Source organism: Leucoraja erinacea, chromosome 45 (assembly GCF_028641065.1).
Source record: "Leucoraja erinacea ecotype New England chromosome 45, Leri_hhj_1, whole genome shotgun sequence".
Taxonomy (NCBI): domain Eukaryota; kingdom Metazoa; phylum Chordata; class Chondrichthyes; order Rajiformes; family Rajidae; genus Leucoraja; species Leucoraja erinaceus.
In genome coordinates, this window is record NC_073421.1 from 877236 (window position 1) to 895328 (window position 18093).

Below are 18093 nucleotides of genomic sequence, written 5' to 3' on the forward strand. Positions count from 1 at the left end.
CTTACTTGCAGCAGCAGCACAACAGAATATGTAAACATAGCACACTGTAGACAATATAATAGACGAGGGGAAAAAAAATTGATCCTGACTCCGGGTGCTGTCTGTACGGAGTTTGTACGTTCTCCCTGAAGACAGTATAGAGCCAATCCACTGAAGAAGGGTCCAAACCCAAAACATCACCTGTCCAAGTCCTCCAGAGGTGCTGCCTGGCACACTGAGTTACTCCAGCACTCTGTGTCTCTTTTGGTGAAGGGACCCGTTAACAGATCAGGATTGAGCCAATAAAATGAAGGGTCCCAACGCAAATGGTTGCCTATCCATATCCTCTAGAGATGGGGGCCACGGTGGTGGAGTTCTCCGGGTGCTCCGGTTTCCTGCCGCACTCCAAAGATGTGTAGGTTAATTGGCTTCTGCAAATTGTCCCCTAGTGTATGATAAAGTTAGTGTACGGGATGATCGCTGGAAGGTGCAGACTCTGCGGGCTGAATGGACTGTTTCCGTGCTGCATCTCTAAGCTGTACTAAAACTCACCTTCACAAAAGCATCTCGGACATCAAGCGCTTGGACCATGTTGAGAGGAGTGGAGACGGTCTCTCCTCTTGTTATGATGGTGCGGCTGGTGAGACAGTTCTGAAGGTCCAGGCAATCTACCTGAAGGAGAAAGGGACAACGGTTTAGTTTAAAGATACAGCGCGGAAACAGGCCCTTCGGCCCACCAAGTCCATGCTGGCCAGCAATCCCCGCATATTAACACACACATTGGACATTTTTAAACATTTACACCAAAGCCAATTAACCTATAAACCTGTACGTCTTGGAGTGTGGGAGGAAACCAGAGCACCCGGAGAAACCCACGCAGGTCACGGGGAGAATGTACAAACTCCGTACGGACAAGCACCCTTAGTCAGGATCGAACCTGGGTCTCTTGCGCTATAAGGCAGTAGCTCTACTGCTGCGCCACCGTGCCGCCCTTAACATAGGACTGTATTGCAGTCCGGGATCTGTTGTTTTATATTCATAATAAATTGAATCCTGATTGCCCAAACTGATTGTGTTGGCAGGAATATACAGGTCCGCCATTGAATATCTGGCAATGGAGTTGGGAATTGTGTGATTAGAAATAACTTAAGTCTTTACCACTTTGTAAGAATGGGGCAAAACTCATATTTAATATTTGTAATCCATAAGTAACTGTATTTTAACTATGTAGTTGTAGGGAAATTATTTTTGAAGTGTATTGTGTTTTAATTAGGATTGTAAGTATTAGACTTTGCTTAAATCTGAAGTTTTAGAAATAACTTTTTTTTCCCAAAGTGAAAATATATGTTTTGTGTGTATGTATTGTGTGGTTGCTGTATGATGTGCATTTTATATTCTGAGAGGTGGTCTCTGAGAATTGTTTTTATATTTCTGTGGTTTTACTTCATTGAAATAAAATGATTTTGAGCAAAGAGGGTGAAGAAAACCACAGAGGGAGCAAGGGTTGTAAAAAGGCCAGAGAAGGGGAAATCACGTGACTACACATGTGGTCAATCACTGGAAATTACTTAGTTAACATATAACATATAACCCATATAACAATTACAGCACGGAAACAGGCCATCTCGGCCCTACAAGTCCGTGCCGAACAACCTTTTTTTCCCTTAGTCCCACCTGCCTGCACTCATACCATAACCCTCCATTCCCTTCTCATCCATATGCCTATCCAATTTATTTTTAAATGATACCAACGAACCTGCCTCCACCACTTCCACTGGAAGCTCATTCCACACCGCTACCACTCTCTGAGTAAAGAAGTTCCCCCTCATGTTACCCCTAAACTTCTGCCCCTTAATTCTGAAGTCATGTCCTCTTGTTTGAATCTTCCCTATTCTCAAAGGGAAAAGCTGATCCACATCAACTCTGTCTATCCCTCTCATCATTTTAAAGACCTCTATCAAGTCCCCCCTTAACCTTCTGCGCTCCAGAGAATAAAGACCTAAGTTGATTGTTTAATGCAATTGAGCTAATGTATGGTAAACCATAATGATTGATTAATAGTTTGCAACACTTTCTGTACCATAATTGTCTAATATCTATATAATGCGTTAGGTTTGTACCAAAGTCAGTAGATCTTTGGACCTGCCCCAGAGTCTCCAGCTCTGTATTGGAAGGTTTAAAGAATTATCCAGCGCTGTCAGAATAAAGAATCAATTTCAACAGCAACAAGAGTTTTCTTGAATTGGACTGACAAAAGAACTCAGTTTAACAAAGGGAAGGCAACCGCTGGAGGCCCTGCAGCAGCCTGGAGCTTGCCTGGATCAGGCATCCCTCCATAAGACCCAGAGCACGGACTGGGCTTGGAAAATGGTGCCCAAAGAAACCTGGCTCCTCTTGCATGCAGAACCAGTGGATTATTTAAAAGGGAGTTAGATGTGACCCTTGTGGCTAAGGAGATCAGGGGGTATGGAGAGAAGTCAGGTATGGGATACTGAGTTGGATGATCAGCCATGATCATATTGAATGGCGGTGCAGGCTCGAAGGGCCGAATGGCCTACTCCTGCACCTAATTTCTATGTTTGTATTTCTGTACTCTTTGCTAATCGGGCATTGTGCTTACGTCCGGCACAACTTTACTGAACTATTTGCAAGCGTAACAATTAAAGCACTTTCAAACCGTTCAGCATCTCTGGAGAACATGGATAAGGGTCGCGAATCGTACACGCACGCACGGTGACACGGACGCACACGCACGGACATGGATGCGCCCACACGGAGGGACACGGACCACACATTGACCACATATTCACCTCGAGTAGAGTGGCAGCAGTCAAGAGCTGACCAGAGTACACCACCTCACATGAGTCCAAGTTGTCGTACATTCGAGCTGAAGACCAAAGAAAAGACAAACGTTAGGTAGACACAAAATGCTGGAGCAACTCAGCGAATGAGGCAGCATCTCTGGAGAGAAGGAATGGGCGACGTTTCGGGTCGAGACCCTTCTTCAGACTTTATCAAGGCAAACTTTATCTCATCTATAATGAAACATCTGCCTAGAGTGTTGGCAAAGTCAAACAAGACGGGCATTTCAGAGGATTTTAAATCCTCTATCTTCATGTTCTGGGCACCATGTTATAGGAAAGATATTGTCAAGCTTGAAAGGGTTCAGAAAAGATTAACAAGGATGTTGCCACTAGAGGGTGTGAGCTACAGGGAGAGGTTGAGCAGGCTGGGTCTCTATTCCATGGAGCGCAGGATGATGAGGGGTGATCTTATAGAGGTGTATAAAATCATGAGAGGAATAGATCGGTCGATGCACAGAGTCTCTTGCCCAGAGTAGGGGAATCGAGGACCAGAGGACATAGGTTCAAGTTGAAGGGGAAAAGATTTAATAGGAATCCGAGGGGTAACTTTTTCATGCCAAGGGGGGTGGGTGTATGGAACAAACTGCTAGGGGAGGTAGTTGAGGCTGGGACTTCATTTGAGAAACAGTTAGACAGGTACTTGGATAGGACACATTTGGAGGGATATGGAATAACCGCAGGCAAGTGGGGCTAGAGTAACCGGGACTGTGGGCAAGTTGGGCCGAAGGGCCTGTTTCCATACTGTATCACTTTGACTCTATAGGAACATGGATATGCAGGGAATGGAGGGGAATTGATCACGTGCAGGCAGAGATGATCAGTTTAACTTAAATCATAAGGTCATAAGGAATAGGAGCACAATTAGGCCATTCGGCCCATCAAGTCTACACCGCCATTCAATCATGTCTGATCTATCTCTCCCTCCTAACCCCATTCTCCTGCCTTCTCCCCATAACCTCTGACACCCGCACTAATCAAGAATTTATCTATCTCTGCCTTAAAAATATCCATTGACGTGGCCTCCACGGCCGTCTGTGGCAAAGAATTCTGCAGATTCACCACCCTCTGACAAAATAAATTTCACCTCATCTCCTTCCTAACAGAACGTCCTTTAATTCTGAGGCTGTGACCTCTAGTCCTAGACTCTCCCACTAGTGGAAACATCCTCTCCACATCATTTCCGGCAGGAATGTAGTGGGGCCGAAGGGCCTGTTCCCGTGCTGTACTGTGCTATGTTGTATGAAACCATACCCTCCAATCCCAGATAAAATGTAGAAACATGGAACTGCAGGTGCTGGTTCATATCAAAGATGGACACAGAGTGCTGGAGTAACTCAGCGGGTCAGGCAGCATCTCTGGAGAGAAGGATGGGTGACGTTGCTGGTCAGTGCATCTCATCTACCAAAACACATCAACTCATGTTCCCCCCACACTAACCACCTTGATAATATGCAACTCCAGCTCAATGTCCCACCCAGACAGAGGATTGCTCCATACACACGACATATCCTTCATCTCAGTCCTAACTGACCAAGGACCATTTATCCAATACCTAGGTTCTCCAAGACACCATCTCAAGTCAGTCAGGCCTTCTCAATCCTGATTCGTAAGAGTTATGGACATACACCATGGAAACAGCCCATTGGCTAAACATCCTCCTCATCTCCTTTCTAAAGGCATGTCCTTATATTCTGAGACTGTGCCCTCTGGCCATAGACGCTCCCACTAGTGGAAACATCCTCTCCACATCCACTCTTTCAAGGCCTTTCACTGTCTGGTGAGTTTCAACAAGATCCCTCCTCATCCTTCTAAACTCCAGCGAGTACAGGCCCAGTGCCGACAAAAGCTATGGACTTATGGACCACCCAACTACTGCTGAGAGAATGGAGCGGCTGGGCTTGTATACTCTGGAGTTTAGAAGGATGAGAGGTGTTCTTATTGAAACATATAAGATTGTTAAGGGCTTGGACACGCTAGAGGCAGGAAACATGTTCCCGATGTTGGGGGAGCCCAGAACCAGGGGCCACAGTTTAAGAATAAGGGGTAATCCATTTCGAACGGAGATGAGGAAACCCTTTTTCTCACAGAGAGTTGTGAGTCTGTGGAATTCTCTGCATCAGAGGGCGGTGGAGGACGGTTCTCTGGATGCTTTCAAGAGAGAGATAGATAGGCTCTTAAATAATGCGGAGTCAGGGGATATGGGGAGAAGACAGGAACGGGATACTGATTGGGGATGATCAGCCATGAATGACGGTGCTGGCTCGAAGGGCCGAATGGCCTACTCCTGCACCTATTGTCTATCGTCTAATAAACCATCTCTCATGCCAGTTAACTCTTCTCAGACCATATTTATAGAGTCAGTGTCATACAGCCCAGTAACTGGCCATTCGGCCCAACAAGTCCATACTAACCATGGACACCCATCTGTGTACATTCCAGCAACCAAACCTTGGTGCGAGGCCTTCTAGACGTGGACTATTCAAACAGCCACAGGTTGGTGATCGTCACCTCTGTCCCAAGCTTGCCCCATCATGAAATGAAGGGGACATGTTTGGGGGCTGCAGGGTGGTGCAGCTGTACTGCCTTACAGCGTAGGATCCTGACTGTGGGTGCTTGTGTGTCGGATCTCCCAGTGACCTGCGTGAGGTTTTCTCCCAGATCCTCAATTCCCTCCCGTACTCCAAAGACGTACAGGTTTGTAGGTTAATGGGCTGGGTTATATATGTAAAATTGTCCCTAGTGTGTGTAGGATAGTGCAAGTGTGCGGGGATTGCGTGGCCACGGACCGGGTGGAAGGGACCCTGTATCTCCAAACAAAACTAGATACAGAATGCTGGAGTAACTCAGAGGGTCAGACAGCATCCCTGGAGAGAGGAATAGGTGACGTTTCAGGCCGAGACTCTTGTTCAGACAGAGAAGCAAGAGATATAGACGGCGATTTAGATATAGAACAAATGAATGAAAGATATATAAAAAACATAGAAACTAAAAACATAGAAAATAGGTGCAGGAGGAGGCCATTCGGCCCTTCGAGCCAGCACCACCATTCATTGTGATCATGGCTGATCGTCCCCTATCAATAACCCGTGCCGGCCTTCTCCCCATATCCCTCGACTCCACTAGCCCCTAGAGCTCTATCTAACTCTCTCTTAAATCCATCCAGTGACTTGGCCTCCACTGCCCTCTGTGGCAGAGAATTCCACAAATTCACACAACTCTCTGGGTGAAAAAGGTTTTTCTCACCTCAGTCTTAAACGACCTCCCCTTTATTCTAAGACTGTGGCCCCTGGTTCTGGACTCGCCCAACATTGGGAACATTTTTCCTGCATCTAGCTTGTCCAGTCCTTTTATAATTTTATATGTTTCTATAAGATTCCCCCTCATCCTTCTAAACTCCAGTGAAAAAAGTAGCAATGATAAAAGAACTCCAGAGCAAACAAAATCATGAGAGACCTCTTCCACCCCTGCAACGGACTATTCCAGCCACTACGGTCAGGCAAACGCCTCCGTTGCCATGCAGTGAGAACGGAGAGGCTGAGAAGGAGTTTCTTCCCAGAGGCAATTCGGACTGTAAACGCCTTTCTCACCAGGGACTAACTGTACAGAACGTTTTTCCTTCTATTATTTATTACGTAAAATAATATGTGTGTTAAGATTGTGTTTATAATTTGTTTGGTTGTTTTGTTGTTCCGCGAGCATTGCCACTTTCATTTCACTGCACATCTCGTATGTGTATGTGACAAATAAACTTGACTTGACTTGACTTGACTTGAGAATCAGGCCACTGTTAGCTGTGGGCTAGATGAAAATTAGTTGCCGACAATGAGACTCAAGGGGAATGTGCAGGCTTACGTTCATACGAGAGGTTTCCCATGTGCAGGATGGCAGCCATCAGCTTGCTGATCTCCCCGTTTTCCGTGTCGGTGAACATGAGGACCTTCATGGCGGAGCGAATGTTGGCGTACTCCTTGCTGTCATCCCGGCCATCACAGAAGGTGCACTTTCCCTGGAACACACATCTCAGAGGTCACGTAAGCTGCACACAAACTCAAGCTCATAAAGACCCGCAAGTCATAGGCACAGAATTAGGCCATCCGCCCCATCGAATCTACTCTGCCATTCAGTCATGGGTGATCTATTTTCCCTCTCTCAAACCCCATTAGAGTCATACAGCGTGGAAACAGGCCCTTCGGCCCAACTTGCCCACGCTGAGCAACATGTCCCATCTACACTAGTCACACCACTGTTGTGTTTGGCCCATATCCCTCTAAACCTGTCCTATCCATGTACCCGTCTAAGTATTTCTTAAACATCAGCTACAAAGGGAACTAAAGATTATAAGACCATAAGACATTGGAGCTGAATTATGCAATTTGACAATCAAATCTATTCCGCCATTCAATATCTTTCCCTCTCAATCTCACTCCCCTGCCTTCTCCCCAACTGTAAGGACAGTTAAAGTCTGGTCAGAGGAAGCGGACTTCACACTTCAGCAGTGTTTTGGAAACACTGACTGGAAGGCGTTTGCAGCCCAGGCCACCCTTGACTCCCACACGGACATTGATTCCTACACATCCTCTGTTCTCGACTTTATAAACTCCACCATCAATAGTGTCACCTCCCTCAAACAGGTGACCATATTCCCGAATCAGAAGCCATGGATGAACAGCGAGGTCAGGCTACTGCTGAAAGCACGGGACACAGCTTTCAGGTCAGGCGATGCTCGAGCCTACAGTTCATCCAGGGCTAACCTGAAGAGGGGCATCAGGAAGGCCAAGCACTGCCATAAGCTCAGGATCGAGGAGCACTTCAACAACAACTCCGACCCCCGACGCATGTGGCAAGGCATCCAGGCCATCACGGACTACAGACCCTCCAACATCACCCCCACATACAGCGACGCCTCCTTCCTTGAGGAGCTTAATCACTTCTATGGCCGCTTCGACAGGGACAATCTAGAGACAGCCATCAAGGCTGTGCTACCTGCCGATCACCAACCCCTCACACTCACCCCCTACGACGTGTACGTGGCACTGAGTAGGACTAATGCACGTAAAGCTGCTGGCCCTGACGGCATCCCCGGGCGCGTGCTCAGGGCCTGTGCTGCGCAGCTGACAGACGTCTGGACTGACATCTTCAACCTGTCACTTGCCCAAGCAGTTGTCCCCACTTGCCTTAAAGCCACCTCCATCGTGCCAGTGCCAAAACACTCCACTGCGGCAAGCCTCAACGACTTCCGCCCAGTTGCACTTACCCCCATCATCACCAAGTGCTTCGAGAGGCTGGTCCTGGCACACCTCAAAAGCTGCCTACCCCCCACACTGGATCCCTATCAGTTTGCCTACCGCAAGAACAGGAGTACGGAGGATGCCATCTCAACGGCACTTCACTCCGCCCTCTCCCACCTCGACAACAGAGACACTTACGTAAGAATGCTGTTCATCGATTACAGCTCAGCATTCAACACCATTATTCCATCAAAACTGATCACCAAACTCGGTAACCTGGGCATCGACCCCTCCCTCTGCAACTGGATACTGGACTTTCTAACCAACAGACCCCAGTCTGTGAGGTTAGACAAGCACACCTCTTCAACCCTCACCCTGAACACCGGCGTTCCTCAGGGCTGTGTGCTGAGCCCCCTCCTCTACTCCCTCTTCACCTATGACTGCACACCTGTACATGGTACTAACACCATCATCAAGTATGCAGATGATACAACGGTGATTGGCCTCATCAGCAACAACGATGAGCTGGCCTACAGGGAGGAGGTCCAGCACTTAGCAGCATGGTGCGCTGACAACAACCTGGCCCTTAACTCCAAGAAGACCAAGGAGCTCATTGTAGACTTCAGGAAGTCCAGAGGTGGCACGCACACCCCCATCCACATTAACGGGACGGAGGTGGAACGTGTTTCTAGCTTCAGGTTCCTGGGAGTCAACATCTCCGATGACCTCTCTTGGACCCACAATACCTCTACTCTGATCAAGAAGGCTCACCAGCGTCTCTTCTTCCTGAGGAGACTGAAGAAGGTCCATCTGTCTCCTCAGATCCTGGTGAACTTCTACCGCTGCACCATCGAGAGCATCCTTACCAACTGCATCACAGTATGGTATGGCAACTGCTCTGTCTCCGACCGGAAGGCATTGCAGAGGGTGGTGAAAATTGCCCAACGCATCACCGGTTCCTCACTCCCCTCCATTGAGTCAGTCCAAAGCAAGCGCTGTCTGCGGAGGGCGCTCAGCATCGCCAAGGACTGCTCTCACCCCAACCATGGACTGTTTACCCTCCTACCATCCGGGAGGCGCTACAGATTTCTCCGTTTCCGGGCAGCACGTCCAGGAACAGCTTCTTTCCGGCGGCTGTCACTCTACTCAACAACGTACCTCGGTGACTGCCAATCACCACCCCCCCCCCCGGACACTCCTCCCACAGGAAAAACACTATGACTGTATGCATGTAAATAGATTTATTTATTGAAATCATATTCTATGTCGCTCTTCCAGGGAGATGCTAACTGCATTTCGTTGTTTCTGTACTGTACACTGACAATGACAATTAAAGTTGAATCTGATCTGAATCTGAATCTGAATCTGTAACCTACGATGCCCTTACTAATCAAGAACCCATTGATCCCGGCTTTAAAAATACCCGATGACTTGGTCTCCCCAGCCGTCTGTGGCAATGAATTCCACAGATTCACCACCCTCATCATTCTAAAGCACCTCATTTTATTCTGAGGCTGCGCGTTCTAGTCCTAGGCTCTTCCACTAGTGGAAACATCCTTTCCACATCCTTTAGCTCAGCCACCAAGCACAACACCCGGAGGCTGCAGCGAATCGTCCGATCAGCAGAGAAGGTTATTGACTGCAACCTTCCCTCCATTGACGAACTGTACACTGCAAGGGCCAGGAAGCGAGCGGGCAAGATCATCTCTGACCCCTCTCACCCTGGCCACAAACTCTTTGAATCACTTCCGTCTGGAAGGCAACTCCGGACTGTCAAAGCTGCCACAGCCAGACATAAAAACAGTTTTTATCCACGAGTAGTTACTCTACTCAACAGCCAAAAATCTGTAGCCTCCTTTTGCTCTGGTATTTTATTTAATTCACATGTTTAATCAATAATGTTTCATTATTAATGTTTAATGTTTTCTGAGTCATTCCTAACTGTCACTGCATGTCATGTTGTCACTTGTGGGCGGAGCACCAAGGCAAATTCCTTGTATGTGAATACTTGGCCAATAAACTTATTCATTCATTCATCATTCATTCATTAATCATTCTATCTAGGCCTTTCATTATTCAGTAGGTTTTAATGAGATCTAAAGAGGGTGGCGCGGGAGTCTAAGATTAATGCACAAGGGCATCTAATCAGGCTGGTATGTAATCTGAAGCGAGTTAATACACCGAGCAAGTTAGCAATGGGTTAAGAACCAGGTGGGCAGATGCAATAGACATAGGTAGTAACGTACTAGTATCTCGTGCCCAGAGTTATATTCTATTACAGATACAGCATGGAAACAGGATCTGCAGTCCACCCAATCCATGCAGGCCAGCTGTTCACACTATTTTGATGCAGAAACAAAGAACGACAGATGCTGGTCGCTACCAAAGAGAGATACAACGTGCTGGAGTAACTCAGGCAGTGTCTCTGGACAATGTGGATAAAAGACATGGAGAAGAGTCTGGATACGTAACGTCACTTATCCCAGAGATGCTGCCTGACCTGCCAGACGATCACAATCATAACATAATCATAAGATCATGTGATAGTAGATTCAGGCCATTCGGCCCATCAAGTCTACTCCGCCATTCAGTCATGGCACATCTATCTCCCCCTCTCAACCCCATTCTCCGAGTTACTCCAGCACTTTGTAACTCTCAATAGACAATACACAATAGGTGCAGGAGTAGGCCATTCGGCCCTTCGAGCCAGCCCCGCCATTCAATGTGATCATGGCTGATCATCCCCAATCAGTACCCCGTTCCTGCCTTCTCACAATATCCCCTGACTCCGCTATCTTTAAGAGCCCTATCTAGCTCTCTCTTGAAAGTATCCAGAAAACCGGCCTCCACCGCCCTCTGAGGCAGTGAATTCCACAGACTCACAACTCTCTGTGAGAAAAAGTGTTTCCTCGTCTCCGTTCTAAATGGCTGACCCGTTATTCTTAAACTGTGGCCCCTGGTTCTGGACTCCCCCAACATCGGGAACATGTTTCCTGCCTCTAGAGTGTCCAAACCCTTAATAATCTTATATGTTTCAATAAGATCCCCTCTCATCCTTCTAAACTCCGGAGTATACAAGCCCAGCCACTTTGGTATAATCTGCCTGACCCGCTGAGTTACTCCTGCACAGTTTATCCTGATGTAACGATTGCCACAAAACTGCCCTATTGCTGAACAAGAATCTTTTTACCATTCTTGCATTCTGAAATAACTCAAAGATTAGAAAATACAGCCATGAAATGTGCTCCTTCAGTCCCTAATGGCTTGTCAGGAAACATGGTCTCGATGTTGGGGGAGTCCAGAACCAGGGGCCACAGTTTAAGAATAAGGGGTAAGCCATTTAGAACGGAGACGAGGAAACACTTTTTTTCACAGAGTGGTGAGTCTGTGGAATTCTCTGCCTCGGAGGGCGGAGGTGTACTGATTGTGGATGATCAGCCATGATCACAATGAATGGTGGTGCTGGCTCGAAGGGCTGAAATGCCTTCTCCTGCCCCTATTGTCTATGTATCTATGAAAGTAATTATAGTATCAGTGAAGGATATAACGAGAGTAGAAGAATCAGGAAGTTATACTACAGCTTTATAAAAGTTTGGCTGCATTTGGAGTATTGGGTGCAGTTCTGGTCACCCCATTATATGAAAGTCATAAGTGAATGGAGCAGAATTAGGCCATTCGGCCCATCAAGTCTACTCCACCATTCAATCATGGCTGATCTCTCACTCTTTCCGCTAACCCCTTTCTCCTGCCTTCTCCCCATAACCTCCGACATTTTTCACACAGAGAGTGGTGAATCTGTGGAATTCTCTGCCACAGAGGGTAGTTGAGGCCAGTTCATTGGCTCTATTTAAGAGGGAGTTAGATGTGGCCCTTGTGGCTAAGGGGATCAGGGGGTATGGAGAGAAGGCAGGTACGGGATACTGAGTTGGATGATCAGCCATGATCATATTGAATAGCGGTGCAGGCTCGAAGGGCCGAATGGCCTACTCCTGCACCTATTGTCTATGTTTCTATGACACTAATCAAGAATCTATCTATCTCTGCCTTAAATATATCCACTGACTTGGCCTCCACAGCCTTCTGTGGCAAAGAATTCCACAGATTCACCACCCTCTGACTAAAGAAAATTCTCATCTCCTTCCAAAAAGAACGTCATTTAATTCTGAGATTAAGACCTCTACTCCTAGACTCACCCACTTACCATATAAACCATATAACCATATAACAATTACAGCACGGAAACAGGCCATCTCGGCCCTACAAGTCCGTGCTGAACAACTTTTTTTTCCCTTAGTCCCACCTGCCTGCACTCATACCATAACCCTCCATTCCCTTCTCATCCATATGCCTATCCAATTTATTTTTAAATGATACCAACGAAACCTGCCTCCACCACCTTCACTGGAAGCTCATTCCACACTGCCACCACTCTGAGTAAAGAAGTTCCCCCTCATATTACCTCTAAACTTCTGTCCCTTAATTCTGAAGTCATGTCCTCTTGTTTGAATCTTCCCTATTCTCAAAGGGAAAAGCTTGTCCACATCAACTCTGTCTATCCCTCTCATCATTTTAAAGACCTCTATCAAGTCCCCCCTTAACCTTCTGCGCTCCAGAGAATAAAGACCTAACTTATTCAACCTTTCTCTGTACCTTAGTTGTTGAACTTGTGGAAACATCTTCTCCACATCCAATCTATCCAAACCTTTAACTATTTAGTAGGTTTCACTGAGGTCCCCCCTCACTCTTGTACACTCCAGTGAGTACAGGCCCAGTGCCGTCAAACGCTCATCATGAGAAGGTGATCTTCTCACCATGGTCAAGTAGGTGTAGTCCGTGGGTTTCCCCAGTCCGAGCTTCTTCTTCTGCTCTGGGCTCATCCCCATCAACATGCAGTAGAAAATATGGTAGTTCCTCTCCCCGTTGGCCTGCCGAGGAGCAAAACAGAATCGAAAGTCAACCAAAATGGCAACCAGCCGGACACAAAGTGTTTGAAAATTCACAAAATGTACAAAATTCAGTGGGTCAGGCAGCATTTCTGGAGGACACGGACAGGCGAAGATTCATGGTTGGGACTAGTCTAGTTCAGTTTAGAGACACAGCGTGGAAACAGGCCCTTCGGCCCATCGAGTCCATGCCGACCATTGATCCCTGTATACTGGCAGTATCCAACACACACTAGGGACAATTTACAATTTTTATCGGGGCAATTAACCTACAAACCTGTACATGTATATAATGTGGGAGGAAATCCGAGTACCAGAGAAAACCCACGCAGGTCACAGGTAGAATGTACAAACTGCGTACAGAGAGCACCCCTAGTTAGGATTGAACCTGGGTCTCTGACGCTGTAAGGCAGCAACTCTACTGCGATGCCACCGTGCCTCCCCCTCTGGAGGACATGGATTGGCAATGTATCAGGTCAGGGCCCTTCGTCAATAGACTGGCTCAATACTGACCTCAGAACTGGTCCCTTTACTAAAAGAGGCAGAAAGTAAAGCCCTGTCCCACTTACGTGTACTTGGCACGCTAATTACGCGACCACGTGGTCGCGTTGAGGCGCTACGGTCCCGCAAAGGTCGCGCGCGATTTCATGCGCCCGCACAGCCGCCTGGAGCTTGTGACGTCATTTGAAGATAGACACAAAAAGCTGGAGTATCTCAGCGGGACCGGCAGCATCTCTGGAGAGAAGCAATGGGTGACGTTTCTTCTGTCTGAAAGAAGAGTCTCGACCCGAAACGTCACCCATTGCTTCTCTTCAGAGATGCTGCCGGTCCCGCTGAGTTACGCCTGCATTTTGTGTCTGTCGTCAATTTTCTTGGTCTCGCTCTGGGAGTAGAAGTGGGGGCGGATCCGGACCGCAATGGCCGTGAGCCCCAGGCCGAGCTCGGCGATCGTTTGCCCGCTTCTGCTGCTGTTGGAGGTGAGACGTTGCATCGCGCCAGGGTCTTGGGCCTGTCCCACTTTGGCCATCAGTTACGCAACAGGCCGTTGGCGTGCAAAGATTTTTGTTTGCTACAAACATTTCAGAGCCCCGCGCGATACCCGCGCACAACTACATACCCCTCCGCGCTTCTCAGTGGGAGCCGTGACCATACGATGCCCGTGCACCTCAACGTGATTGTGATGCCAAGGACACGTAAGTGGGACAGGCCCTTAACTCAGCAGGTCAGGCAACATCACTGGAGAACATGGATATGCGATGTTTCGAGTCGGGACCTTTCTCCACAAAAAGGACTGGTCCCTTCACCAAACGGGCCACACAAGTTCATGGCGGGGTGAACCCCCACTTTCAAGGGCAACTAGAGACAGGCCTTACCAGCGACACACAAATGCTCCACACCCACCCCTCCCAAAAATGGACCTTTTGGGGTTTTTGGATGAAAGCTTTTGTAGATCAATCACTATTGCTGATTGTGATCCATGTCTGGTCTTGTTATTGCCAATCCGATCCATGATCCATACCGGGTATTCACCATGACATCTGTTGGTACGCAGTAGCTAAGACTCCGTTTAATCTACGATACCGACCCTTACAGAGTCGATGTTATGGTCTCTGTCCGTATTCTGAATAAAGTACTTTTTATGAAGTTTAATGACTATGTGTTACTCATACTTCATACATGGTGTCAGAAGTGGGATTCGAACAGACGCCTCCTTGGTTTTTGTTTTTTGTTTTGCCACTGGTGTAGAAACAAACTCCTGATCCCAGAACTGTTCACGTTCTGTTGTTATATGTCCATCGTTTAAACGAGCATTTCTATCTTCTGTCCACAACACGTCACTGGGTCATCGTGTAAGACCTGCTGCAACCCCACTGGTTCATTCACTGGCAGGATATGTCTCTGGTCTCAGAATATGACCCAATGCATGATCCTTACTGGTTCTTCACCATGCCATCTGGTGCTATGCAGTTTAATCTACCACACCGAGCCTTACAGAAGTCTCTGTCTGTATAATTAATAAAGTATAATGACTTCATACAGCTTTCATCCAAAAATGTGGCACAGTGGCACAGTGGTAGATCTGCTTCCTTACAACACAAGGGACCCGGGTTCGGTCCAAGCTACAGATACTTGTCTTTATGCAGTTCGTACATTTTCCCCGTGACCTGCGTGGGTTTTCTCGGGGAGCTCCGGTTTCCTCCCACACTCCAAAGACGTGCATGTTTGTAGGTTAATTGGTATACATGTAAACATTGTCCCTAGTGCAGGATAGTGTTGATGTGTGGGGTTGGCTGGTCGGTGCGGACTCGGTGGGCTGAAGGGCCTGTTTCCGTGCTTTACCTCCAAACTAAACAACTGAATCCAAACTAAAATAATTCAACAAATTGCATCTACCTTTCCCGTGCGGTTTGGTAACTCGTTCCAGAATTTCACTCTCAGTTCAAAATAATTTCCACTCATCATCCAAATCCATCTAAGGTTTGGTACAGTACGTAAAAACGCTACAGACCTCGACCCACCACCCCTTGATATATTGGACCAACAGTGTCTACATGAACATAGCTGGTAAACCTCAGGCAGAATTAGCCCTCTACCTAGACTTTCTGAAGTGTCATACAATACTCCAAACCTTTTCAGCCTACATTAATAGATTAACTCAATCCCTCATTTCCAAAACCAGGCTAAACCCAGGCCAAACCTCCTCCAACCTCATCTATTGCATCCGCTGCTCTAGATGTCAGATGATCTACATCGGTGAGACCAAGCGTAGGCTTGGCGATCGTTTCGCCCAACACCTCCGCTTGGTCCACAAGAACCAACCTGATCTCCCGGTGGCTCAGCACTTCAACTCCCCCTCCCATTCCCAATCCGACCTTTCTGTCCTGGGTCTCCTCCATGGCCAGAGTGAGGACCACCCCAAATTGGAGGAGCAGCACCTCATATTCCGTTTGGGTAGTCTGCACCCCAGTGGCATGAATATTGACTTCTCCAATTTCAGGTAGTCCTTTCTGTTTCCTCCCCTTCTCAGCTCTCCCTAAGCCCTCTGGCTCCTCCTCTTCCTTTTTCTTCTCTCCCCCCCCCCCCCCCATCCCCCCCCCCCCCCCCCCCCCCCCCCCCCCCCCCCCCCCCCACATCAGTCTGGAGAAGGGTTTCGGCCCGAAACGTTGCCCATTTCCTTCGCTCCATAGATTCTGCTGCACCCGCTGAGTTTCTCCAGCACTTTTGTCTACCTTCCAAAACCAAGCAATATCTTTATGCCGTTGAATTTGTTGAGACTCTTCCACCAACAAAATTTAGTTTAGTTTAGAGATTCAGCATGGAAACAGGCACTTCGGCCCATCAAGTCAGTGCCGACCAGCGATCCCCGCACACTATTTACATTTCTACCAAGCCAATTAACCTACAAACCTGCGCGTCTTTAGAGTGTGGGAGGAAACCGAAGACCTTGGAGAAAACGGATGCAGGTCACGGGGTGAACGCACAAACTCCATAAAGACAGCACCCGTAGTCAGAATTGAACCCGGGTCTCTGGCGCTGTGAGGCAGCAACTCTACCGCTGCGTCACCGTGCTGCCATGTCTAGGATCCCCTCCCCACTCGATCCCCCACACATGGTTACCTGCCGACAAACGCGAGACTTCTCCAGGAGATACTGCTCAATCTTGGCTCCTTCAATGGCTCCACGCTTGTTGAAATGGATGTCAATGTATTTCCCGAACCGACTGGAGTTATCGTTCCTTATGGTTTTAGCGTTCCCAAAAGCTGCGGCAGAAATAACACGTGCAGAGTGGCCGTGGGCACAACGCAGCAGTTTGGACCAAACTAAACGTCAACCATAAGTGATAAGTTCATGTGATAATTTGGAGTGTTGCAAATAATATTTGGCACCATATCAGAGGAAGGATGTGCTGCCTCTGGAGAGGGTCCAGAGGAGGTTTACAAGAATTATATCCCAGGAATGAGTGGGTTAGCATATGATGAGTGTTTGACAGCGCTGGGCCTGTACTCCCTGGAGATTACAAGGATGAGGGGAGACTTCATTGAAACTTACCGAATAGTGAAAGGCCTGGATAGAGTGGATGTGGAGAGGATGTTTACACCAGTGGGAGAGTCTAGGACTAGAGGTCACAGCCTCAGAATTAAAGAAAGTTCATTTAGGAAGGAGATGAGGAAGAATTTATTTAGTCAAGAGGGTGGTGAATCTGTGGAATTCATTGCCAGAGAGGCCATGGGGGCCGTCAGTGGATATTTTTAAGTCAGAGATAGATAGATTGTTGATTAGTCCAGGTGTCAGGGGTTATGGGGAGAAGGCAGGAGAATGAGGTTAGAAGGGAGGGATAGATCAGCCATGATTATTCAAGTAGAGTAGAGTAGACTAGATGGGCCGAAGGGCCTAATTCTCCTCCTATCACTTATGATCTTATGGTAGGAGCAGAATAAGGCCATTCGGCCCATCTAGTCTACTCTGGCGGGACCGGGAACCTCGTTGGTCGCTCGGCGAAACCGGGAGTGAGTTGGAGATGTCGGACATGCGCGGCAAGGGGCGGTGGGAGGTTGAACCGGGGTAATACTGCAGGAGGTGACCCCCGGGACACAAATATGGCCGGGCGAGGAGAGGAGAGGGACCTTGGTTGGCGGGAACGGCCCAGTATATCGAGCGCGCGGGTCGCCCGGACTTTGGATAATGGCGGGAAAACATGGCGGCGCCCGCACGTGTAACCTACGCACTGTGCAGTTACACACGTGACAAATAAATCCTCTTGACATACCTTCTAGAATGGGATTGGCCTCAAGAACCTGCTGCTCAATCCAGGAATGTTGCCCACTGATCGCTGCCAGGAACTGCAGTATTAGCTTTGTACTCTCTGTTTTACCAGCTCCAGACTCTCCACTAATAGACACCAAAACAAAATAGAGACACAGTGATACAGCATGTAAACAGGACGGTAGCAACCATTTATGTTGGCCCTTTAAGTCAAGTCAAGTGAGTTTATTGTCATGTGTCCCTGATAGGACAATGAAATTCTTGCTTTGCTTCAGCACAACAGAACATAGTAGGCATTAACTACAAACACATGAA

General features: G+C 47.8%; 1 protein-coding gene across 1 annotated transcript in view; it reads right to left on the minus strand.

Moving 5' to 3' along the window:
- The window catches only part of myo7aa (myosin VIIAa), a 155232-nt gene that overhangs the window by 37865 nt on the left and 99274 nt on the right, over positions 1-18093 (minus strand). Inside the window, exons 7-12 of the mRNA XM_055664799.1 lie at positions 17783-17904; positions 16633-16775; positions 12883-12996; positions 6696-6849; positions 2790-2866; positions 532-651 (exon numbers count right to left, since the gene is read on the minus strand). Of these exons, the coding sequence (XP_055520774.1) occupies positions 532-651; positions 2790-2866; positions 6696-6849; positions 12883-12996; positions 16633-16775; positions 17783-17904 (730 nt within the window). The remainder of the gene's footprint in view (positions 1-531; positions 652-2789; positions 2867-6695; positions 6850-12882; positions 12997-16632; positions 16776-17782; positions 17905-18093) is intronic.